Genomic DNA, 27,463 nt, shown 5'->3' with positions numbered 1-27,463 from the left:
TGGTTTTGTGTTCATTAAAAGTCAGCAACTACAAAAAGTGTAGCTGCTGACTTTTAATAAAACACACACTCACCTGTCCAACGATCCAGCAATGCAGAGGCCCGAACTCTCAGTTCTCTCCCTCGGTTTTCTCCGGCATCACAAGTGTGGGCACCCGGCTGTGACAGCTTGCGGCCTCACAGCCGGGTGCTCACTGCGCCTCCTCAATGGCCGGGCAATTTTCTGGGACCTGTGAAGTGTTTCCAAGGAGGGAGGGGGAGAGGAGAATTTCAGCTCGAGTCGCCTAGGGGTGGCCCGAGTGAAAGTTAGAGCCAGGTACCTGTCAAAAAAAAAAAAAAAAAAGAACCACATGCCAAATCCGGCATGTCGGGGGGTTAGGAGCCTAAGGCTGTGTTCACAGCAGGGGTCCGTTGCGTCCCTGTTCACCATTTCAGGTCCGATTTAAGCCCAAATTTTTGGCTGAATTCGGACCAGAAGACGCACAGGACTCTGGTATTGGAGCCACTCGGGAGATGCAAGAGCCGGTCACAATCTGACATGCGAATTGGATGCGGACAAAAAAAAAAACCACATCAAGTTCCACTTTTGGGTGAAACGCTTTATAGAGACTCCAGCATTTTGTCTTGAATGGACAAGGAGACAGAATCAAGGGAAATACACCTTAATTAGCTCAAAACACATTGTTTTCAAATACTGCAAATGTGCCAGTTAATGCTTCATGATAACTATGTTTTTTAATTTACAAAACAAAAACTTAGGAAAAAAAAAAATGTAATAATGTATGTGCACCAGGCCACTCTGTCCCCGCTAATATCCAATTAAAAATGTCAGCACATATGGGTATGAGGCACATGTGCTCCCATTGACCTCTTAGGGCAGCTCTTATTTTTGGAGTGGGCAATCACCAGGCCTTAAAAGTACAACCAAAGGGCCCTGTATAACAGTCTAAATGAATACCAAATCCAGTCATTATGTGAGGCATAAGCGTCATGTAGTAAAAAAAAAATAAAATAAAAATAAATATATCTTCCTTAAAGTGGAACTAAACACTCCTCTCCTGTACAGCCAAGGAAGCTGCCAACTTATCCTCGGTTTGATCTGCTGTTGTCATGGTGCTGCACATGCGATCAGTTATAAAAAACAACTAGTTGATGGTTGGACAGTCTGAGAGCACAAACACTTGACAGTCATCATTCATGGCCTGCCTTGAATGTAACAGTTTTGGTAAACCGTTAAAATTAGTGCGTTTAGTTCCGCTTTAAATAAAAAGCGACCTAACCCCCCTCCACATATGCATATTCACCTTGATTAGACAGCTGTGGCCTCTGGCAATGGTTTACATCTAGCACCATGTGTCTCGCTGTTGGTGTTCTGAGGCCTGAGACAAAAAGGTAGACTGCAGGAAATACAGTTCCACATAAGTTTATGGGGCTGTGATGCGCAAACACAGCCAGGGTGTAAACAATCGCTGTCAGATTAAAGCTAGTATGCGTTTGTGGCAGGGTGGGAGGGTTTGGGTTAGGGCAAAGGGACTAGATGCACTCTCTCTAAAAGTGCCTTTATCCTTCCCTGAGTGAGATGCATCCCTCTATTTGGGTCTCTCACATGCTCCCCCTCCCAGACACTGCATTGAGAGGGTTTCAGCAAAAGAGGCAGTGCTGCCAATCCAGAAAGCAGTGGGCTGGACTAGGCGTGCCCAGGAGATGAGTGGCAACTCTGCTCTACATTAAAGAGCAGTGCAGCATCGTTGTCACACCATAACAGGAAGCTGAAGGAAGCCTTCTCTGAAGGACTCTTTGACCAAGATCTTTATGATTACCTGAATGTTCGGTCTCCCAGGATTGAGACATTCTATGCACTACCCAAAGTGCATAAGAATCCTCTGTCGCCCCCTGGTAGACCGATAATTTCAGGTATTGGATCTCTTACAGAGAACGCTAGTAAACTTGTGAATTTGGTGCTAATGCCCCATGTTATATCCCTACCATCTTATACGAAAGATACATTTGATCTCCTCAAACAGACCGAGGGGATGATCGTGCCTCCCGACGCCCTGCTCATGACTTTGGATGTGAAGGCTCTCTAATCCAGCATCCCGCATGCAGGGTGTCAGGATGATCCGTACCTTCCTCTATGAGGAAGATCATCACCGTTGGAAATTTAATGAGTTTATTCTGAGACTTCTCCATTTCATACTGACTCACAATTGGTTCAGTTTTAAGGTCTCCCACTACTTCCAGATACAGGGGGTTGCTATTGCCACTTGCTGTGCACCTGCCTATGCCAACCTGTATCTGGGGGGGTGGGAGCGTGATCTTTTTGCCAGTGAACTCCTGTCCAGCTTTACCAACCATATCCTATGTTGGATGTGTTACACTGACAATGTTTTCATTGTCTGGACAGACACCAGGGATTCACTGGACGAATTTATAAAATTACTGAACCAAAATAAATACAATATAAAACTTACCTACAGCTGTGATAGACAAAAAAACAACTTCCTTGATCTTACCATCTTTAAAAAGATAACTATTGGGCAACTGATTTGTTTTAGGAAAACAACAATGGGCAATACGCTGCTACATGCAGCCAGCTCACATCCACCAGCTTTAATATGGAGCATACCTTACGCTCAGTATATTAGATTGTGCCATAATTGTACATACCGTCTTTCAAAAACAGGCTAAATTATTACAAGCACACTACCTATCTAGATGATACAGTAGGTCTCTGCTACGACAAGCTTACAACAAGGCAGTATGTCAAAACACGCAACAAGCTCTTATTCAAATCTAAAATTCCTACTGTTGAACCCACAGTTAAGTTCATCACAAGATTTTCATCACATCACGCTGAACTTACAAACATTATGGCCACCCATTATGGCATCTTCTTCAAGAAGACCCAATTTTGAACAAATACATCGGCCAACACCTTGAAAATAACTTTCAGGAGAGCCAAATCGTTTCGTGACAAACTTGTCTCTAGTCACTACACTGGGGACAACGCATGCCTCTCACAACTACTTCAAGGTGTTTCAAGATGTGGTAGATGTATGTTTTGCCTTTGGGTATTATCGGGTAAGAGATTCACACTTCCGAATGGTGAAATTTTCAACCCTAAATTTACTGCAACGTGTGCTACACAGGGCTTGGTTTACCTTATGGTCTGTAGGTGCAGGGCTTTCTATGTGGGGAAGACAGCCAGACAGTTGAGAGAGGATAAATGACCATGTGTACTACTCGGGTATTGGCAAAATGCTCACCCCAGTTAGTCGGCATTTGAACCTTTACCACAGGTTCGACACATCCCTTGTCTCGTTCTTTGTTCTGGCCGTCGTCCCCAAAAATCCAAGAGGGGGAGAGTGGGACAAACTCATTCTCCAGCAGGAAACCCTCTGGATTGTACACCTCGCTGCCACTTACCCTCCATGAGACCCAATCCTACAAACCCTTCCTATAGTCATGCCGTGTTCTAATTAATGTTTGTCGGCTCCCGCATTGTGGTTATGTTGGTTTGCTCATATTTTATCTTACTCTATTTTTATTTTACAGTTATATTGATTTATTTAATCATTTAAATATAGTTTGTACCAAACCGTTTCAAGCACGCCACCATCCACAATGCAGAAGCCATTCTGTATTTCTACCACCTTGTTGGTCTAGTAATAATCTCTTCAAAACCTACATTCAAAAAGATTCAATATAATTAACAATCTATTGCAACCTGTTGCAATGTATGTCTTTGTACCGAACTTAGGGTTATGGATTTATGTAAATATGTTACGTACTCTAATTGCTTTAGGGGACGCTCATGTCACCTTCCCCTTTTACAATGTATTTTTTATGGTTGTTGTTCTGTTTCGGTTAAGCATGTTTGTTGCGCATTTTTGTGACCTGGGGAGACATTGAGGCCTTTTGCCCTTCCTTGTGTGTCCACCCAGTGCCGCACACCTTGTCCCTTTTTTGACCAGGTGTGCAGCGATTAGTGGATCTTTTGGGTGTCTCCTCACCCTTTTTGATCCACTTCTGCTGATGTTACATTGGCCATCTGTCATCGTGTTTGTGGCACCCTTTGGCGCATGCACAGTATAGCCGGTGGCCAGGCTGGGTGGTGCGTTTCCGGTTTCCGTTCGCACACTTCCGGTTTGTGGTGACGCAAGTCCGGTCAGGACCCATATATATGGGACTGCTTTTTGCCTCAGTCAGTCAGGCTACTATATCTTCACTTGACCACACATGGCGGTTGCTTGTTCTTTATCATTTACCACAACTTTTGTCCACAAAAGTAAGACTAGTGGCTAATATTGAGCACATATATTTTTGTATTTTTTTCTCTCTCTTTTAGCCATGTTGGTGCTACTATCAATACTTTATTTAGAACGTCCTGTGAGCCTCCACTAACAATAATAAACCAATAAATCCTCTTTGAATCAGCTGCAAGCAGTAAACATGTCTCATAAACCATGTAAAAGTACTAAAACGCAGCGCTATCAAAAGGTATAAGCATAAAGCCTCTGAACTGGTAAAATGATATCCTCTACACCGTGATAATAATGTATAAAATATATGATGAAAAATATATAAAACAACAAGTGCTTAATAGCCAATAATAAAGTGACAATGTGCATTCATATAGTGATGAAAAATATTAAAGTAAATAAGTCAGTGGAAAATCTCCAAATCCTGGAATTATAAAGAAAGTGCTTAAGTGCACTGTGTAAAGTTCAAATTGATCCAATTTACAGGTGCTCCACACTCCATGCGATTCAGTATGCTCTGAAAGTGATGTGATAATCAGAGGCTGTGTTCTCACTCAGGGGCTCCCCCCCCCCATATAATGAAGGCTCACCTTAAGGGGTGTGACCTTGCTGTTATGTTTGGTCAATACACGTTTTGGAACCACTACAGGGTTCAGCAGTACATCTGGAAGCCTGGATCAATCCCAATGTGCCTCAGTAAATCAATGAAAAAAAAACATCTAATAGTGTAGTATGCTTAGGCAATTTATTGAAACAAAAATAAACAGGTCCCACACAGGGTACTCACAATATCCAGGCACTTCAGTGCGCCATTCTACATCAAGCAAAAAATGAATGGTTGAAAATGGCCGGTAACGGGATGGTAAGCTGGTCGTTCCTAGCAGCTGACCTGCTAAGCGTGCTGTCCTGTTCCCTTCCCCTACATGTGTCAATACAAGGGAATTTCGTATCTTCCTCATGGGGGTGATGTGATTGGACGGTGAAGCTGTCCCTTGTAACTGGGCCCACTGGGCACTTAAACCCCCTTCCTAAGCAGACCATTTTTCAGCTTTCAGTGCTCTCACAATTTGAATGACAATTACTAAGTCATGCAACACTGTACCCATGTGAAATTGTTGGGTTTTTTTTCCCCCCCACACAAAGAGCTTTCCTTTGGTGGTATTTAATCACCTCTGGGTTTTTTATTTTTAAATGAAAAAAAAAGGACAGAAAATTTTGAAAAATAAATTAATTTTTTTTTCTTTGTTATACAATTTTGCAAATTAGTCATTTTTCTTCATGTATTTTGGACAAAATTTATACTGCTACATATCTTTTGTAAAAATAACCCAAATTAGTGTATATTATTTGGTCTTTGTGAAAGTTATGGTGCCAATCACTGAAAATTGATCGCACCTGATGTTCTAAAGGCCTATCTAATTTCTTGAGATACTACAAGCCAGGAAAGTACAAATACCACCCAAATGACCCCTTTTTGGAAAGTAGACATCCCAAAAGGTATTTAGTAAGAGGCATGGTGAGTTTTTTGAAATTGTAATTTTTTCCCACAATTCTTTGCAAAATAAAGAATTTTTTTCTTTTTCTTTTTCACAAAATTGTCAATTCAACAGGTTATTTCTCACACACAGCATGTGCATACCACAAATGGCACCCCAAAATACATTCTACTATTCCTCCCGAGTATGACAATACCACATGTGTGAGACTTTTACACAGCCAAGCCACATGCAGAGGCCCAACATGCAGGGAGCACCATCAGGTGTTCAAGGAGCATAACATTACACATAAAATTTCATGACTACCTCTTGCACTTTTGAAGGTCCTGGAGCACCAGTACAATAGAAACGCCAACAAAAATTACCACATTTTGTAAAATAAACACCCCCAACTTATAATGTATGAGGCATAATGAGTCTTTTGAATATGTCATTTTTTTCCACAAGTTTTTGGAAAATGTGGAAAGAAAATGAAAAACGCTGCCCATTTATACAATGTTTCTAACACACAGCATGTACATAGAAAAAAATGGCACCCCAAAAAATATTCTGCTACTCCTCCTGAGTATGGTGATACCACGTGTGGGACTTTTACACAGCGATGTCACTTACAGAGGCCCAACATGCAGGGAGCACTATCAGGTTTTTTTTTTAGGGGCATACATTTCAAATCTAATTTGACCACCTATTACACTTTTGTGAGGCACTGATGGGCATTGTAGTGGCATGAATGAGGCATAAATGAGCCGTGGATGGGGATAGGCTGAGCCGTGGATGGGGATAGGCTGAGCCGTGGATGGGGATAGGCTGAGCCGTGGATGGGGATAGGCTGAGCCGTGGATGGGGATAGGCTGAGCCGTGGATGGGGATAGGCTGAGCCGTGGATGGGGATAGGCTGAGCCGTGGATGGGGATAGGCTGAGCCGTGGATGGGGGTGATCACGTGGTAAAGGGTCGCTGTCATCGGGAGGACCTGGCAGTCATGTCATAATACGCCCTCCAAGAGTTATCCGACCTCGCTGTAGCCGTCATTCGGCTATGGCCTGGTCCGGCAAGTGGTTAATGTGAGATCTTGGGTCAAAAAGACCTCCGATCTCACATTTACATTTAAATGCAAAAAAAACGGCCCTTTAACCACTTAAGGACCGAGCCTCTTTCTGAGATTTGAGATTTGTTGTTTACAAGTTAAAAACAGTTTTGTTTGCTAGAAAATTACTCTAACACCCTAGAGAATAAAATGGCAGTCGTTGCAATACTTTCTGTCACACCGTATTTGCGCAGTGGTCTTACAAGCACACTTTTTTGGAAAAAAATACACTTTTTTTAATTAAAATATAAGACAACAGTAAAGTTAGCCCAATTTTTTTTTTATATTGTGAAAGATAATGTTACGCCAGGTAAAATGATACCCAACATGTCATGCTTCAAAATTGCACCCGCTCGTGGAATGGCGACAAACTTTTACCTTTAAAAATCTCCATAGGCGACATTTAAAAAAATTCTACAGGTTGCATGTTTTGAGTTACAGAGGAGGTCTAGGGCTAGAATTATTGCTCTCGCTCTACCAATCGCGGCGATACCTCACATGTGTGGATTGAACACCATTTTCATATGCGGGCACTACTCACCTATGTGTTCACTTCTGCACGCGAGCTCGACGGGGCGCGTTTAAAAATTTTATTTCTTTTTACACTGTTCTTAAAAAAAAAAAAAAGGGATGGTGTCACTTTTATTCCTATTACAAGGAATGTAAGCATCCCTTAATAGAAAAAAAAGCATGTCAGGACCTCTTAAATATGAGATCTGTGGTCAAAAAGACCTCAGATCTCATATTTACACTAAAATGCAATAATAATTAAAAAAAAAAATGTCCCTTTAAGAGCTATGGGCAGAAGTGACGTTTTGACGTCTCTTCTGCCCTGCAATGGTATGGTGACGGGTGGGGCCATCTTCAACTCACTCGTCTCCATGCAAAAAATATAAACCAAAAAAAAATGGCGCCTGGAAAAAATGTATATGTTCTCACTCGTCTCCATACCCACCAGCAGAAGGACCCGATCACCTCTGCCATTGCCGACGGCTCCGGTAAGCGGCGGAGGGCACCGGAGCGCAGCGGGAAGGGGGGCCCCCCTCTCCCACCTCTGATAAAAGTGATCTTGCGGCGAATCCGCAGAGACCACTATTATCGGAAACCGGACCACGAAGAAGAGAATACCAGGGTTATGGCAGCTAGCTGCTGCCATAACAAAGATATCCCTCTTCAAAGATAGGACGTATATCGGCGTGCGGCGGTCCGGAAATGGTTAAGGCCGTTGGGCGGAAGGGACGTTTAATGTCGCTTCTGTCATCCAATGGTATGGAGACAAGCGGGGGCCATCATTCCCTCACTTGACTTCCTGCCTCTCAGGGGACAGCATCGGATCGTCTCTGCCGCTACCAACAGCTCTGGTAAGCGGCGGAGACGATCGGGACACAGTGGGAGGGAGGTGGGCACCTCTCCCACCGCTGATAAAAGTGATCTTATAGCAAATCCGCTGTGGAGACCACTTTTATCATAAAGCGAACCACCTGCCGTTGAAGAAAATATCAGCTATCTGCTGCCATAACAACAATATTCAACGTCAAAGGACCGCCTTATATCGACGACAGGCGGTCCGGAAGTGGTTAACATATATTTACACGTTTCATGTTGAAAAAAAAAAAGCGCAAAATGTAAAAAAAGAGAATGCATTTCATTTGTAAAAAAAACTTTTCAATTGCTGAAAGCTGAAGTGTACACAAAACAATTGCGGTAGGTATCGGCGAGTATCGGTACATCCCTAAATGCAATTCATTCTTAAAGCAGAATTATGTTGCATCTGAGCACCACAAACCAAAAATGCCATTTCTTTTTAATATTCGAAGCAAACGCCCCCATCCATCCATGTCTCCATGCTTTATTTTTGTGTTACATTGTTGTGTAGCATTTCTGGCCGTAGCCTTCTTGAGTAAGGACAGATGATTCATGTAGCATTTACTTCCTAGAATCCACCTCTCAAGCATGAGAGAGTGCGCTTATAGGAGAAAGCCCATCCTCTCCTGCTGAAGACTCCTGGGATGTATGACATTTGCCTAGGCCTGGAAACCAGGAAGTAACTGAATAGAATAATAAAAAACACAAGTACAGTAAATATTATACATTTTCCTATCCATTTACTAATGCTAACAGCATAAGGATTACAAATAGTCAATGTTAATTGAGAGAGTGAAGTTCCACTTTAAATGCACAAATACAGTTAAAAAAAAAAAAAAAAAAAAAAAAAAAAAGCACCTGTTCTACAGCACACTACAACTGATGCTCAATGCTCTGTGCATAGCAGCATGCCAAAAAAGAGAATGTAGGCGCTGTTTTTCATGCATTAGGGTGCGTTGACAGCCCTGTCTAAATCAAAGGGCGCACTAAGGTGTGTGTACTTTAACTCACACATAGTGAGAACGAGCTCTTGCTCGGTCACTCAATTAAAATGAAGCAAGTGCTCCAAAACATGACCCCTGAGAATGGTGAACACAGTGATCCTGTCTAATGTACAGCTACTTCCTGCACCGCACAGATCAACAATTGTAGGAAAGGCAAAAACTCATGACATCCAGGCAAGTAGAATTAGCCAGAAGACCGGCCTCCATTCCTTCTCTCCGGAAAGGTTTTCTATAAATGAACCGTTGGATTTGTTTAAAAGAAATGTTCCCAATTTAAGCCGATATTCATTCTTTTTACTGCAATGAAGCAAACCATAACCAATGTCTGGATCTCCAAACTCAATCCTCAAGAAACTGTAGTAAGAGTCTTCTGGGCTCTACTGAACAAAAAAAAACAAAAAGCAAACAATTGTGACCCTGGCAGATCAGATGCCTAGATTTGAGAACATTGAGCCCATAATTCTAAAACTTCCTCCCTTCAGATTTTGACCACTTTTCAATCTTTGAAGGTTGTGGCCTATAACCTGACACACTACACCCAGTTCCCAACTGTTTTCCCTCTCCTGATCTGACCTTCCTTTCTCACGTTTCACTCTATACCAGGTGTCACTATATAGTAGGGTTGCAATTTGCACATTTAAAAAAAAAAAAAAAAAATTAATAATAATAATAATAATAATAATATAGTAGGGTTGCACTGATACTTTTTTCCAAGTACTCCCCGATACCGATTATCGATACTTCTTTTTATTGTCATGTAACAGTGGCACTAATATGCAGCACTGATGAGGCGTGGACTGTGTCAGTAGTTTTTTATTTTACAATTTTATTTTATTATTTTTTACAATTTATATATTTTTTGTGTTATTTTTTGGAGTGTACGGTGTGTTTTTTTTTATTTTTACAATTTAACATTTATTCTTCTCTCTCTTTTTTTTTTTTTTAAATTTATCAGCACTGTTGGGGGGAGGGGGCTTTGGTGAAATATCAGGGGTCTAAACAGACCCCTGACATCTCCCCTTGGAGACAGGGAAAGAGACTGAGGACACAGATTCCCTAGTTCCTTTCTCTGTAGCCTCAGCAGCTGCACTGAAGATGAATGGACAGGCGACAGAGGCCCCTCTCCATTCATAAACAGACACATCGTAAACACAGTTCACGATACTCAGTTACGAACAGACAGTCAGTGATCAATGACTGCATTCAGAAAAGGAAGGAGCCAGTAAATGACATATATACCGGTTCCTTCCTCCGCTCTCCATCCTGACAGATCTGGGGGGGGGGCCTGAGGAGGACCCGCGGAGCATAGAGGGGGACAGACGACACCGAAGGGAAGGAGGATGGCACCTGAAGCCAGAGGAGGAGCCAGAGGACCACACAGGGGGACAGTCAGGGGTATTCGGTGCGGCGGTGGGGAGAGTTACAAGCACCAATCCCCCCCCATATAGCCTTTCAATAAAGCTGACAGCCGGGGGAGGGGAGAGGGGGAGAAGCAGCTATCAGCTGCCTTACTGAAAGGCTACTAAATAGCAGATGGAGGTCCGGAAACGGACCGAGTGACAGTCCTGTCTGCACCACTTAGTTTGAATGGGCTCCTCTCCTCTTGCAGCTGTTAAAAATCACAGCATTGTAGAGGACGGGAGGGATGGCAAGGTGGACTCCTCTTCTGTATGCACCTGCCGCCGCCACTAACCTCACAGCAGGGAGGAGGGTGGGAGGCACGGAAGGTCTACAGGGAGAGCGGCAGCTGCCCAACCTTTCATATTAACATGAATAGTTGGGCAGCTCCCACCCTCTGTGCAGACCTTTCATGCCTCCCACCCTCCTCCCTGCAGTGAGTGCAGAAGCAGGCAAGTATGTTCAGAAGAGGAGTGGGGGGGCTGTGAAGTGAGAAGAGGGAGCTGTGAAATGGGGGGGCTGTGATGAGAGGGAGAAACTGATATGGGGGGGGGGGGGCTGTGATGTGAGTAGGGGAGCTTTGATATGTGGGGGCTGTGGACAATATTATAAAAGGGGGCTGTGATGTGAAAGATCCGAGTCATGGAAGAAAAAGGAGATTTGGACCTCTGCAGAAAGAAAATATGTTACCAACCAGAACTCCGTGAATTTTAATTCAGTACCAATGCTCTATACCAGTGGTTCTCAACCTCAGTCCTCAAGTACCCCCAACAGGCCATGTTTTCAGGTTTTCCTTTATCTTGCACATGTGCTTTAAATCCAAGTTAATGGCTTGGTATTTTGAACAGCTATTTTATCTAAGGGAAATTCCCAAAACATGGCATGTTGGGGGTACTTGAGGACTGAGGTTGAGAACTACTGCTCTATACCAGGAAACCTCAAACTACAGCCCTCCATCTGTTGCTGAACTACACATCCCATAAGACATTGTAAAACTGTGACATTCACAGACATAAGGCATTATGGGAATTGTAGTTCCTGAAAAACTGGAGGGCCATTGCTCTATACCTTCCACTGTCACAGGATTACCTAGGAATTGCCATGGAGATACACCTTTAGCACGGCAACTTTATGTATATATTTATTTTATGCAATCATTTCTGAAATTCGCATTTTATACTTTTGGAACAGTTTACTGGTCTTCCAGCCTTAGGTGTCTATAACCCTTCAGCTATAACTGTACCCTACCCACTGCTGTTTATGGGGTGCATTTCTCTGCTGTATGGTTTGTTTATTTTAATAAAATTCTATTAAAAAAAAAAATCTATTGAACAGAAAAGAATGTAACTGCAAAGAAGCAAGTAAAGATGTACATCTCTCCTGCTGCCCATGTTGGGGAACGCACTCCAATGTAGAGAAATCCCTCTTTGCAGTTTCTTCCAAAATTGACACTTCAAGGTGTGTTGGCCTTCTGTGTCCCCCGCTGAGTTTAGTAGCTCTTACCGCCAACCCCTACACTACATGCAGTGCATATAATAGCCACTCAAGTCAACTTTTCATTTACGACTACATTCGGACAGTTGGTATCATCACTACCATCAGAGCTTACCAACACCCCGTGCTGGCATCACTGCCAGCCTCTGTTAGGAAATATGGCACAAGCCTCGGGCTGTGTGTAGAAATCAGATACAGACAGCGATGGCAGGCCTACGGATAGTAAAGCAAACTGCGGCATCGTCTTATGTCGGTAAGATAGTAAACATACAGTGGAGGTCGTGGATGCAGTCCAGGAGTGAATGGCAGCTTCCTTATGGGGCTTCTCATTTTGGTAGTTTGCTGTGACAACCATGTCAGAGTAGTACAATAATAGTTAAAATCTATGACAGAATGCAGCATTGTACTTACAGTCGGATCTACATCATTATATGAACAGATAACTGTCTAAAAAATGTAGCAAAGCAACAACAGTATGATCATGGACAAGATAAAACATTCCAGGGATGTCATAGGCCAAAAGGCATGTAAAATCAAAACCCAGAGAAGTAATCAGAAACAAAAAAATTAAAACAATTAGCTTAATTTGAGATAGCTACAACTTCTAGTAATCCCGGTAGGATCCTGATAACAGCTAGGAACAGCCATGGGTCAGAAACCAGGAACATCCATGTGCCTAGCTAGTCATAGTTAGGTAGTCCCCTTTGTACTCGCGTCAGTTAGGGTAAGCCATGTGTAATATGGATAGCGAGGCATGCTCTGGTAGAACAAAAGCCTGTCAGGGGATACTATTAGGAGCTACAATTAGTCGTAATGTTTCCATTTGGTTGGACTAATTAGTAAACAGTGTCAACAGTAGTCGGGAACAGTGACAAAAAGAGATCTACAGGACTCAGATGAGTTGGCAGCAGTAGGCGTGTGAAGTTGTTTAGAACTAGGAGAGGTTAGTGGTAGTAGGTGTCCCAATCTAAAAAGGTTAGTTACAGTGGTGATTTCAGTGATCAGGAAGGTCAAAGACTGCTGGTATCAAAGTGCTTAGTTGTTGTATGGGGTCTATAGTGGTCAAGCATTGCCTACAGATGGTGGGGATAAGTAGACCCTATTCAATATTGTAGTGGTAGTACAGATTTATCACTTTCAAGAAACAAAGGCAAAAGAGACTTCTCTGTCAGGGATGGTTAGAAATAGCTGATAGTTAAATTAGTCCAGAGTGGTTAGTGGTGGTGGAGTCTGCTTAGGGCAGGAACTTCTATTTGGTGAACTGAGCTACAATGGTCTGCAGATTTCAAGGGCATACACAAGTGTTTAATAGGTGTATAGGGTCTAGATCAGGGGTCTCCAAACTTTTTAAAAGGAAGGGCCAGTTTATTAACCTTCACACTTTAGGGGGCCGGACTGTGGCCAGTGGGAGTAGAAAATGACCTGGTGTCAGTGTGCGGAATAGTGCCCCATTGCTGGTGTCAGTGGCAGGAATAGTGCCCCATTGCTGGTGTCAGTGGCAGGAATAGTGCCCCATTGCTGGTGTCAGTGGTGGGCAAAAGGCCGCATCTGACCCCTGGGCCACAGTTTGGAGACCACTGGTCTAGAGTAATCAAGAATAACCAACTAATGCTGGGCATTAGTAAACCCTATAACAGCATAGTGCTAGTAAAAAATTAAATTGTCAAGAACAAAAGCAGAAGAGACTGTACTAATAAGTACAAATAGTAGATGTTTAAAAGAGTCTAGAGTGGTTAGTAACAGAGGAGTCTGCTTAGGTTATGAACTTTGTCTTTTGGTGCACTGAACTTCACTGGTCAGAAGTAAGCAGCAGAAGCTGGTAAAATGAAAGGCAAGGCATTTAGTGGCTTTAAAAGAAACAATTACACTGGTCCCACGTAGCAGTGGTAGGACCTACAGACATCAGGCATATATAGTGATAGAACAGTCACTGGAGAAACAGGTTTAGTGGTGGCTGGAGGCTCTGTAGTAAAATAAAATTCCTACTGTGAACTATAGTATAAAGTGTTTAGTGGCACTGAAGGAATGGTAAATGGTAGTAGGTTGTTAGTAAGAAGGTAGAGTATGTGGTCGTAGGGCCTGCTTTGAGAAGAACAGATCAATGCCAGCAGAGCCTGTAATGGAAAGCAGTAGTGAACAGTGGTAGGGTCTGTACACAGAAAGAATGGTTAGTGGTGGCATGCACTGTAGGAGGTCAAAGTTTTTTGTACTAGCTTATGCTGTAGGAAAAGTAATGTTAAATGGTAGCAGATAGTTGTGACTGTTGTGGTCAGCAATGGTTCAAGGTAATAAGGTCAGTAGTGGTCAGAAATGACTGGGTGAAGTTTGATTAGTGGGGGCCAATAAAGCTTAGAGGTAGTAGGTCTGTAGTAGATAGGAATGGTTAATGGTAACCAATGCTTAGCAGAAGTGTGGTATTTACTGGTCAGTAATGTTAAGTCTTAGTAGAACTCAAAGCAGTCAGGAACTGTTAGTTGTAATATTGTCAGTAGTCAGGCAATGGTTAATAAAAAAGAGTTATAATTGGAGTCAGTAATGATTAGTGGTAGTAAGGACTATAGCGGGCATTAGTAGTTGGCGGTATCAGGTTTGTAGCAGTCAGAACTAGTTAGTGGTAATAGGGTCATTGGCAATCAGCAATGGTTAGTAGTAATGGGGTCAGTAGCAGCCAGTAATGGTTAGAAACAGTACAGTCAGCAATGATTCATGGTAGTATGGTCAGTAGGAACCAGGAAATTTGTGGTAGTTAGGCAAGTAGAAGCCAGTAATAATTCATGGTTGTAGGGTCAGTAACAACTAATGCTTAGAAAAGTAGGGTCAGTAGCAACCAGTAATGCTTTGTGATAGTAGGGTTTGTGGCATCCACTAATGATTCTTGGTAGTAGGGTCAGTAGAAGCCAGTAATAATTCATGGTAATAGGGGCAATAGCAACCACTAATTGTTAGAGAAAGTAGGGCCAGCAGCAACCAGTAAAGATTCAAGGTAGTAGGGTCAGTAGCAGCCAGTACTGATTTGGGGTGGTGAGGTCAGTAACAGCCAGTAATGTTTAGTGAAATGAGGGTTAACGGCAGCTAATAATGGTTAGAGTTAGTAGGGTCAGTGGCAGCTACCAATGGTTGGTAATAACATGGTCCACGGTTAGCAGCAGCCAATAACGTTTAGAGATAGTAGGGTCAGTAGCAGTTGCACTTTCCCATAGACTTCTATGATGTCCCATGGATATGGTGTGGTTTCAGAAAGCGCACCAAAGATGCAGCATGCAGAAGTATTGGCAAGCTTTCCGAACTGCACCAAAACTGCAGGACCTCAAACGTCTATGACAAAGTGCAGCTGACCCACACAACAAACCAGGGCTAGCTGGGCTTTAGCAAAAGAGCAGCTGGGAAGTGTGAAGTTGTCCTTCAGCAGCAGCCAGCAATAGTTAGTGGTAGAGTTTGCAGGGTCAAATACAATATTTGTATATACAGCAGTCAGCCATAGTAATTCATATTTAGGGCAGTGGTGGTCAGGTAAGGAAAGCGGTGGTCAAGAACGGTTCGCACTGGTCAGGAATGGTTTGCGGGGAATGGGTAGCGCTGGTCGGGAATAGTTTGCGGGGAATGGGTAGCGCTGGTCGGGAATGGTTTGCGGGGAGTGGGTAGCGCTGGTCGGGAATGGATTGCCGGAAATGGGTAGCGCTGGTCGGGAATGGATTGCCGGAAATGGGTAGCGCTGGTCGGGAATGGATTGCCGGAAATGGGTAGCGCTGGTCGGGAATGGATTGCCGGAAATGGGTAGCGCTGGTCGGGAATGGATTGCCGGAAATGGGTAGCGCTGGTCGGGAATGGATTGCCGGAAATGGGTAGCGCTGGTCGGGAATGGATTGCCGGAAATGGGTAGCGCTGGTCGGGAATGGATTGCCGGAAATGGGTAGCGCTGGTCGGGAATGGATTGCCGGAAATGGGTAGCGCTGGTCGGGAATGGATTGCCGGAAATGGGTAGCGCTGGTCGGGAATGGATTGCCGGAAATGGGTAGCGCTGGTCGGGAATGGATTGCCGGAAATGGGTAGAGCTGGTGGGCAATGGATTGCCGGAAATGGGTAGAGCTGGTCGGGAATGGATTGCCGGAAATGGGTAAAGCTGGTCGGGAATGGATTGCCGGAAATGGGTAGAGCTGGTCGGGAATGGTTTGCGGGGAATGGGTAGCGCTGGTCGGGAATGGTTTGCGGGGAATGGGTAGCGCTGGTCAGGAATGGTTTGTGGGGAATGGGTAGCGCTGGTCAGGAATGGTTTGTCGGGAATGGGTAGCGCTGGTCAGGAATGGTTGGTCAGGAATGGGTTGTCAGAAATGGGTAGCTCTGGTCAGGACTGGTTTGTCGGAAATGGGTAACGCTGGTCAGGATTGGTTTGTCGGAAATGGGTAGCACTGGTCAGGATTGGTTTGTCGGGAATGGGTAGCGCTGGTCAGGAAAGGTTTGTCTGGAATGGGTAGCGCTGGTCAGGAAAGGTTTGTCGGGAATGGGTAGCGCTGGTCAGGAATAGGTTGTCAAAAATGGGTAGCTCCGGTCGGAAATGGTTTGTCGGGAATGGGTAGCGCTGGTCAGGAATGGTGGTGTCAGATGTGGTAAGAAGAGGTTAGCGAGTGTGACATCTGTATCTCCAATGTCCAGTACGTGTGGTCAGGCCGGTCAGAGGGTGTATCGGTCAGGGACCATAAGCGACTCCAGCCATGATCTGGTGAAGTTGGCAGTCTCTCCTGACCGGTCAAAGTTGGCGGTAGAACAAGTCTTCTGTGGTCAGGGTCGGGCAAGTCTAGCAATGTACCTCTGACAGGGCGCTCCGTGCAGGACAGCTTGACGGGACCCCGGGGCCCAGACATGATTCCACCTGCCCGCAGAGGTCTCTTGTGGTGGGTGGAGGGGTGTGGATCTTGCGGTCAGCCCTCTGTCACTTCTTCTCCATGTCCCACTCTCCCCCAATCCTTTGTATGGAGAGGGCAATCCAGGAGATGGTAGGGAGTGTGTGTGCCTGCAGGCCCCTGGGTGCTCCTCCAGATACAGCCAGCCACTGTGTGCTGAATGGAGGAGGTGCTCACATTGCTGTCAGCCTGTCCCCCCCCCTTCAGCTGGAGATGGTGTCACCCTCTTACACTGTCCTCTCCCTCTATCCGGGCTGTCTCTCTCTCTCCAGCTGACACACACACACACTGAACCCTCCCTCTCTGAGCTCTCCACACGTCCCTCCGCCGGTCTCTTTTTTCTCTCTCTATCTCGGGCGCGCACCTCCCGCCCACCTGCCGGCCTCGGGACCGCGCCCGATAGCACCACCCACCCTTAGCACGTCACGGGGCACAGCCGTGTACTACATCTCCCGGCATGCAGCGCGCACAGCCGTACAGGGAACGTGCGTAGAGCCAGAGGCATTATAGGAAGTGTAGTCACGCTAACACTCACACAGCGCTCTTTACAGCAGAGTGACTCCTCTGACAGGAAATGTCTGAGCTGCTAAAACGGTTTGGCAGTTTTGTAACCACTTGAAGGCCTGCCCTTCTTCTGACACTTTTTGTATACAAGTAAAAATCTGTATTTTTTTCTAGATAACCACTTAGAACCCCCCCAAACATTTTATATATTATATATATATATATATATATATATATATATATATATATATATATATATATATATATATATTTATATATATTTATTTTATTTTTATTTATTTCAGGTACTTATACAGCGCCGTCAATTTACGCAGCGCTTTACATATATATATTATACATTCACATCAGTCCCTATACCCTCAAGGAGCTTACAATCTAAGGTCCCTAACTCACATTCATACTTATACTAGGGCCAATTTAGACAGGATCCAATTAACCTACCAGCATGTCTTTGGAGTGTGGGAGGAAACCGGAGTACCCGGAGGAAACCCACGCAGGCACAGGGAGAACATGCAAACTCCAGGCAGGTAGTGTCGTGGACGGGATTCGAACCAGCGACCCTTCTTACTGCTAGGCGAGTGTGCTACCCACTACTCCTCTGTGCCGCCCATTAGCAGAGGCCCTAGAGAATAAAATGGTGGGTTTTGCAAATTATTTTTGTCACAAGGCATTTGCACAGCGGTTTTTCTAATGCCAATTATTTGGAAAAAATACACTTAAAGGGGTTGTAAAGGTTCACGTTTTTTCACCTTAATGAATCCTATGCATTAAGGTGAAAAAATATCCGACAATGCCGGCCCCCCCAACCCCCCCGTCTTACTTACCTGACCCCTCGAAAGTCCCGCGCTCACTCCCGACATCCACTTCGCCGCTCAGCCTGGCCGTTGATTGGCTGGAGTGGATGGATTGAAAGCAGCGCAGCCATTGGCCTGCGCTTCTGTCAGTCACATCCAATGATGCGGCGCGCCGGGGGGCAGGGCCGAGTAATACAGTGAGCGGCTATAGCCGCCGGCTGTATCACGGGAGCGTGCCCGCAAGAACTAAACACCATGCGAGAAAGCTCCTATGAAGGTGTTTAGTTCTTGTGGGGAGGAGCTGAGACAGCCGCCGAGGGATCCCAGAAGACCAGGTTCGGGGCCACTCTGTGCAAAACAAGCTGCACAGTGGAGGTAAGTATAACATGTTTGTTATTTAAAAAAAAAAAATACCTTTACAAACCCTTTAAATAGATTTTAATGCACACAAATACAATATAATACATAATATTTCTTAAAATATAAAAGATGGCGTTACAGCAAGTACAAAGTATCATGTCACGCTTTCAAATTGCGCACCACATGGAATGGAGACAAATTACGGTATTTAAAAATCTCCGTGGGTGACGCTTTAAAAGCCTTTACAGGTTACCAGTTTAGAGTTACACAGGCGGTCTGGTGCTAAAATTATTGCTCTCGCTCTGACATTTGTGGCAATACCTCACATGTGGTGTGATCACCGTTTACATTTATGTGCGGGAGCAACACATGCGTTCACCTTTGTGCGCAAGGACAGGGGCGCTTTAAAAAAAAAAAAAAATTTTACACTGTTTAGATTTTTTTTCTTTTGATCACAAGGAATGTAAAACATCCCTAGTCACTGGTACTCTCTATGGATAAATCTGGCTGTTGCCTCTACCCTTAAAAGCATTTGATCACACAAAGATCACTGTGATCAGATGCTTTAAATATTCCTATACCATAGAGCTCACCAGGAACCTTCTGGTCCTCGATGAGCTCTATGGTAAGCCAGCTTCATCTCGGGCTCACCCGAGGGATGGTAGAGCCGGGAGAGGCACCAACAGGAGGGAGGGGCAACAAATGGAGGCCATTTACATACTTTCCGAAGCCTGACTGAAAAACTCCCAGTCCTGCCTTGTTGCTAAGACGTTGCTAGTTGCTAAGACACTCCCATCCAATTCAAGCCCCCTTACATGCGCTTCTTTCCCCTTTTGCGGTAGCTCTGAGCTCAGCAGTGCTACAATGATGGAGATAGTGTACCACACATGTGCGGAGGTTTGAACACTCACTCCTGTGATGTTGGAGGTGACCAGTAATGGCTGGGAGTGATTTAGTAATGTCCTAGCAACAAAGCAGGTTGGGATGATGTCATCTCTGGTAGTTTTTCAGTCAGACATCATGGGGTGCATACATGGCCTACATCTATAACAAGGGCATTATCCAACTTTGGTCAAAGCTGCACAGTCAATTTTTTATCTATAGGCGCAGTTTTCTGGTAGAGGTGAACTAACCCCGAAGGCTCGGTTCACACTCATGGTTTGCAATGCATAAAATGCATGTACCAAGAAAATACAGCGAGTCCAACTTGTCTGACTATCTGTTCCAGTTTCCAAATTCTGGCTATGATTTGACTACGTTTGCTCTATTTACCTTTTACCTTTATTATTAATAAACAGTGTTATTTAACTGTACTTCTGTCTCAGTCTGATTCATGGTTCCTGACAGTAGGCGAAGGCCATGAATTCAGAAGATGCAGTTAATCCACTTGTTGGTAACATTTTTTCCAGATTGGATGAGCAGGCTCACCGCATGGATCAGTTTGCCATTTTCGTTACAGACGCACCTGAGTCACATGGCTCACCTGGAATCTTCGACTGTGGCTGCTCCGGTACAACCTGTGTTGCAGGTCGTCCCTGCTGTTGCTTCAGTCTCTGTGCAGGCATCCGCCTTGAGTATTACCTCTATAAGAAGTATGTCTGGTTCTGCTCCATCAGTTTGGGGGCGATCCTGTTCAATGCAGAGGGTTTTCCAACCAGGTTGAAATATACGTTGAGATGCTGCCCCAGGCATTTCACACAGACAGAAGCAAAGTAGGTTTCATGATATCTTTGCTTTTTGAGAGAGCATTGGAAAACCCTCTATGGGAGATGCAAAAACCCGTTGTCCTGAGTTACCCAGAGTTTGTGGCTTCCTTTAAAGGGGTATTTGACGTTCCCGCACGCTCCACTTCTGCTGCCAAAAGCCTCATGTCCATCAAACAGGGTACAAGAACTGTTGCTGATTACGCCATTGACTTCCGTACTCTGGCAGCAGACGTTGAGTTGAACAATGAGGTCCTCGTGGCTGCTTTTTCTCATGGTCTCTCGGATAACATCAAAGATGAAACAGCAGCCCGAGACATACCCACTGAGCTGGAGAAGTTGATCACCTTTGCCATTCTTATTGACTCCGAGAGAGACATTCCTTTAAGGAGCACTTGCGGAAGCCTCCTGTACCTTTGGCTCCGAGCTTTGCAGTCCCACCCTTGCCTTACTCACCTCCCATGCCTACTGGTACCGAGTCGGTCAGTGAAGTGGAACCTATGCAGTTGAGCTTCACACGTCTCTCTGCGGATAAGAGGGCCTTTAGGAGGGAGAGATTGTGCCTTTATTGTGGCCAGGCAGGTCACTTTTTGAAGTCTTGTCCTACCCGTCCAGGAAACGCCCGAACCTTGAGGTCCTGTAGGGGACAGACCTTAGGTGGCGTTGTCCACATCTTCAGGGTTGTATCCTTTATCCAATAGCCGGATTTTGATTATGTCAGCTTGTACTTTAAAAGATTCTATGCTAGTACAATTTCTACATAACCGCAGAAACTGACTTTGTGGAACAGACCGGAGCCACAACGGATGGTGATAGCTGTCTATGGGGATGAAACCGTTTCTATCTGTTGATTTAAAAAAGGTCTGAAACTCAAACTGTTTATTGACAATCCGAATTTGGAGATCTAGAAAATTGATCATGTCTGTACTGGAATTATATGTCAGAGAAATGCCCCTATCATTACTATTAAGTAAATCAAAAAATGACTGTAATGAATCTGCAGTGCCATTCCAAAGGAGGAGGATGTGGTCTATGTAACGTGCCCACAGGACCAAAGACGGATTTCTCAGGGCATAGATGACATCCTCCTCCCACTTGGCTATGAATAAGTTGGCAAGGCTTAGGGCAAATTTAGCCCCCATGGCCACTCCGCGGAGTTGCAGGTAAAATTGTTGGTTAAACCAAAAATAGCTATGTGTAGTGGCAAATTGCAGTAACTCCATGATAAATTTGCACTGAAAGGAAGCAAGGGATGGTTCTTTGTCTAGAAAATACTTAACTGCTTCAATACCCCTCTCGTGTGGTATACATGTATAGAGGGAGGTCACACTCGCTGTAGCCATAATGTAGTCCCCCTGTATATCCAAGCCCTCCAATAGTCTGATCGTGGTACCAGTATCCTTAAGATAAGATGGCATTTGTCTCACAAGGGGCTGTAGATAAAAATCTATATACTGACCTATACGTGATGTGACAGAATTAATGCCACTCACGATAGGTCGACCAGGGGGGTGAAAGGGATCTTTGTGAATTTTGGGTAGATAATAAATAGTTGGTATTCTGGGGGCTAAAGGAACTAAAAATTCTCTCTCTTGTTCAAAACCTTGTTATCAAAACCCTTTGTAACAATCTTCAAAAGTTCTTTTTTGTATGTGTAGGTGGGATTGGGGGTCACATTGCTTATAAATTTGTGGAGTGCAGCAGTGGGGGGACACCCCAGACGATGTCCTTGGAGACGAAACACGTCGGGAAGGTCTCCACTTCTGCTTATTGATTCTGTACAAGCACTTTTTTATCTACAATCATGTGAGTGTTCTTAACTTTATTAAAATTGTACTTATATTTACGGAATTACACTATGTGGTCCCCTTTTGTTTTCTCCTTTACCACTCTGCATACATCTGTGGATTTCTGAGCATCGTTCTATATGAGAGGTTACTTTCCATGCGTTCCTACTGGTTTGCAAATAGAGAATCTCCGGTCTAGGAAATCGACAGCTCCAGAGTTTATCCACCACAATACAAGCCTGTTTGACACGCAGAACATACGTTCTGGCGTGTTCAAACATTCTGGTAAGCGTCCTCTTCTCACGGTGGTGGTTTCCTCACAGTCACATATCTCAATATATGGACAGACACGTTTTCCCACATTGGAGTTTCTTGCTGTTGAGTTTGATAACTCTAAATATATAGACTGGGACTATATATACACTAAGTTTTTGCACTACTGCCTGTGTTGTCATCAACATTGTCACTTTCTATGAATGCTAATAACATTTTTATTCCCATTTACTATTTGAAGCCTTCTGGTGCCATTTGGGCTCATAGCCCACTATTTTATAGCGCTACACTTTTTGTTTTCGTTTTCCTTTTTGCAATTTATCTAATTTGGTGTGTCAGCTGCTTATTATTGGGGGTAGCGCGAAATTATTTGCCACACTTTTTTGCCCGTGTGGACAAGCACAAAATAGCTTTTTTTTTTTTTTTTTTTTGAGCCAAGCTGGACCAAAGGAATTTTTCCCATGTCAAAACAGGCTGGCTGCTGTTTGTGCTGTAATAGACTGTATTAGTGATAGCTACATAAAAAAGTGGCGCTGAGTTTTGGCAGCTGTATCAGACACTCTGCTGTCAGTCTCAGCCACCCTTATATTTTTTTTTTTATTAATGAACACATTTAAATGTGTGGAGCGTGTATGTGGCATCATCACACACAACACATGGCACACTCTGGAGATCCACTGACAAGTATTGGTATCCCTCCACTTAAGAACTTCAAAGTAAAAAAATGGCATCCACATTTCTTTATCCCATAGTCCAGTGATTTCCAAACTGTGGCCCGTGGGCTGGATGCAGCTCTTTGCTTGCCTTTATCTGGCCCTTGGGATTCCTGCCTCTGACACCACCCAGTGGGGTATTATTCCTCCCACTGACACCAATGATGGAGCATAAATTATTCCTGACACCAATGATGGGGAATTATTCCTTTCACCAACAACAAAGATGGGGCATTATTTCTCCCACTGACCCCAACAATGGGCAACTATTTCTGTCACTGACACCAAAGATGGGGCACTATTTCTCCCACTGACACCAATGATGGGACATTTTTCCTCCCATTGACACCAATGATGGTGAACTATTCCTACCACTGCCACCAACAATAGGGCACTATTCCTCCCAATGATGGGCAATTATTTCTCCCAATGATGGGCAACTATTCCTCCCAATGACACCAAGGATAGGGAACTGTTATTCCCACTGACACCAATGATGGGGCACCATTCCTTCCACTGAAACCAATGATGGGGCACCATTCCTTCCACTGAAACCAATGATGGGGCACCATTCCTTTCACTGACACCAATGATGGGGCACTATTCCTCCTCCTAACCACAGGGGTGCTGTGTAAATTTTTTATTTTACTCCCACTGACCACCAAACATGAGGCATTTTCTACTCCAGCCCCTCTAAAGTCTGAAGGACAGTAAATTGACCCCTTGTTCAGAAAGTTTGGGAAACCCTGCCATAGTCCATGGAGTAGGCACTTGCTTTATGACAGCATATTCTTGTAAATAATAAACAAATATAAATGACATGGACATAATTATTTATACCCCTAACCTATTCGTTGGTAGCACACCCTTCTGAGGCAATATTTGGAATCCAGCACATTCTATTCTAGTTCTAATAAGACTTCTACTTTTCCCAACTGGACACTTGTCCCAGTATTCTAGCAAAAACTGTCCCAGCTGTCTTAAAGTGGTTGTACACCCTTTCTTATATCAAGTGAGTAGGTTCAGGTGATACACAGAGATTAAACAAATCCTCCTACATAAGTTATACCCAGCACACATAAACAGAGCTGAGGCTCACAATCACAGACTGTGCACTCTGCCGATCCCTCCGGTCACCTTTTTTCTCTTGGTGTCAGGAAACTTTGTCAGTCTTCACCTTTAAACCATGCTGGTCTATTGCTCTTCAGACTCACTGCTTTTCTTTCTTTTCCTTTGTGCTGCATGCTGTGACACAAAACATGAGTGGATACTTTTCTCTATTCAAACAGGCTAAGACCCCATACACACTATACAACTTTTGTTGTCCGATTTCCTTTAGATTTACCAAAACCATGTAGTGCAAGGGCCTACCTGATTGCGTACAAATTGAAACTCTTAAGCAGGCCATACATGGTCGAATTTCGAACAAATTTTCTTTTCAAAATCAGAATGTTCGTTTTTTTTGTGATCCGATGAGGCCACCATTGATTTTCGAAATTCGGCCGACCAAGCCTTCAATTTCACCTCATGTTGCTACAGAAAAGAATTTTCGTGGCTGGGAATCTTCTTTTCTCTCCGTAAATTTTCTTTTCTTATTACATTTCTCGCACGATTCTCCCATCATTGATTAGAAAATCGTTCGTTTTTCTAAAAATTTCCAACATGTCCGATTCCTCAAATTTGATTGCCGCACGAAAATCGGCCGTTGTTGCAGCCCACTAATGGTGCAAAATTTATACGAAAGTTCTTTCATACGATTTTCGAAAGAAAATTCTTACGAAATTCGAACCGTGTATGGCCGGCATTATGCCCTGTACACACGGACGGATTTTCCGATGGAAAAAGTGCGATCGGATTGTGTTGTCGGAAATTCCGATCATGTGTGGGCTCCATCGAACTTTTTCCGTCTGAATTTCCGACACACAAAGTTTGAGAGCAGGATATAAAATTTTCCAACAACAAAATCCGATCGGTTAAATTCTGATTGTGTGTACACAAATCCAAACACACAAAGTGCCACGCATGCTCAGAATAAATTAAGAGATGAAAGCTATTGGCTACTGCCCCGTTTATAGTCCCGACGTACGTGTTTTACGCCACCGCGTTCAGAACGATCGGATTTTCCGACAGCTTTGTATGACCGTGTGTATGCAAGGCAAGTTTGGCCCAAAATCCGTAGGAAAAAATTTGTGGTCAGAATGTTCGATCGTGTGTACAGGGCATTAAGGTTTGACCTCATATTATATGGTTTTGGTAAATTTGAAAGAAAAAAAAATCTACAGAAAATTGTACAGTGTGTATCCAGCTTAAGTGACAGTTTGTGGGACTTATGACACGATACAAATTTAAATTAATAGTCTGGTTGGAATAATAATAAAAAATTTATATATATATATATATATATATATATATATATATATATATATATATATATTATATATATATATATATATATATATTCACCAAGGTACCACTCACATTATGATTCACAACATCAGGCGTCGCACTTTGTGCATAGAGCTGCCCTATGTGTGACAATTGTGACACATTTTTTTTTCTTTTTTTTAATTGCGTTTCGTATTGTTTTCTTGGAGCGTTTTGGGTGCCATTAACAATGAATGGCATTGCAAGCGCAATACTTTTTTTGCATGTTCACAAATTGCTATAGTGTGAATGCAGCTGTAGGCCTAGTTTACACTTGCAGTTGGGGGCAGTAAAAACAGGTAGCCGAGTCATGGTTTGTTGCAGAGTACAGTTATTTTTATGGGTTTTATTTTTTGGTTTTTATTTCTCACAATAATAATATGTTCACAAATATTTTTTGTTTTATGTCAGATCACTGTTGATGGTTTCAAATGTAAGTGACCTTTTTGCAGCCCATCCTTTAATAGTCAGGGCTTTGAAGCCCCGAGCATGGATGTAAATAAAAGCGAATTTTTTAATATTTGATTTCTTCACATTTTTTTAATGATTATCCAGCTTAAAAGTCCCACATACCTTGTATTCCAGGGTTATCCTTGGTTGTGAACTACTTAATACAGATAAGGGAAGTGGTGGCAATTATTGACTCTTACCCTGACATGACTTTCTCATACTAATACTAATTTTGAATGACTCCAGCAATAGACTTTGTCCCTGTTCTACATATCAGAATTACTCAGCAGAGCTTCAAGGTCAACATCAACATTATCATATCAATACAAGCCAATAGTTATTTTTGACAAACCATTTTAAGCTTACTTGAAAGCTCTCATTTCATGTTGTGAGTTCTGCCTGTCTGCTGGTCATCTCTTTCCACAACTTCCTGGATTCCCTACATGCTTTGCAGCTTCTCCTCTGCAAGTTACCTTAAATTTCTAAGGACTACATATCCCATGGTACCTTGGTGCCTGCAAGCAGTAATTTTTGTACTGACTCCGCCTCCTAAGGCTTCTACTCTCATCACTGTAGATGAGATGGCAGGGTCTGTGACATGTGTGACACAGCAGTGCATACCCACAGGACATAGTGGCTACGTGTCACAGAATTCAAGAAAGTAAATGTGTGGGGATCTTCAAGCTTACAAATTTCTAAATCGTTCAGATTAATAGGAAGTAGATTAGAAATAATTGAAATACCTTGTGGAAATTAGGATTTAAAATTTTAACCATACATGGTTAGATGACCATTAGTTGACCATTCATATGGAATGAGTGAAAAATCTTTGTCAGAACATTCTCTCTTGCCATCACTGAGTCAAGGGATTTCGTTCAAAAGCACTTAAAAAATGTTGTTCAGACCTAACATTTGAATAGAATCCTAGATGTACTAAACAGGTTTCTTTAGACTAGCTACAGCTTTTCATAAATGTAAACTGCATTCAGTTAGAATTTGTGTTCAAAAAAAAAAAAAAAAAGGAAGGAGAACATCAATTTAACCCCACTATTAGAAAACGTCCTGAGAATGAACATTTTTCAACAAAATTCTGTTGGCGTGTGGCCAGCTCTAGAGAGCTCCTAAAAGTAGGCAACGAAATGACAGCATTAATGTGAGTAAAGATGGAAAAAACCTGGGCTTTAAAGATATTATTAAACCCAAAACCAAAAATGTTATAAATGGCAGCCTACGAAGCCCTAAATGTGGTGGCTGCATTCATTTCCTTTGTTTTCTCCTGGTGATCCTGCCTTTAAACACACATCCTGTCTAAAGCCTAGGTTCACACCTTTGTGTTTTTGTGGTCTGCAGTGGCATGGGCACAGCCTCCCCTTCATTTGGGTTAAATAAAGTTTTATTGTTTTAATACAAGTTTAGCCGCCCCTTCATTTGA

The 27,463-nt window shown here is 43.4% G+C and overlaps 1 protein-coding gene across 1 annotated transcript in view; it reads right to left on the bottom strand.

The window, feature by feature from the left end:
* The window catches only part of PPP3CC (protein phosphatase 3 catalytic subunit gamma), a 140,245-nt gene extending 122,818 nt beyond the window's left edge, over positions 1-17,427 (bottom strand). Inside the window, exon 1 of the mRNA XM_073622277.1 lies at positions 16,909-17,427. Coding sequence (XP_073478378.1) covers positions 16,909-16,963 — 55 coding nt within the window. The 5' untranslated portion in view covers positions 16,964-17,427. The remainder of the gene's footprint in view (positions 1-16,908) is intronic.
* Positions 17,428-27,463: the final 10,036 nt, after the last annotated feature.

Source organism: Aquarana catesbeiana, linkage group LG03 (genome assembly GCF_042186555.1).
Source record: "Aquarana catesbeiana isolate 2022-GZ linkage group LG03, ASM4218655v1, whole genome shotgun sequence".
NCBI lineage: Eukaryota > Metazoa > Chordata > Amphibia > Anura > Ranidae > Aquarana > Aquarana catesbeiana.
Note: the sequence above shows the minus strand (reverse complement) of the source record. Positions and strands in the feature narration are given on the sequence as shown.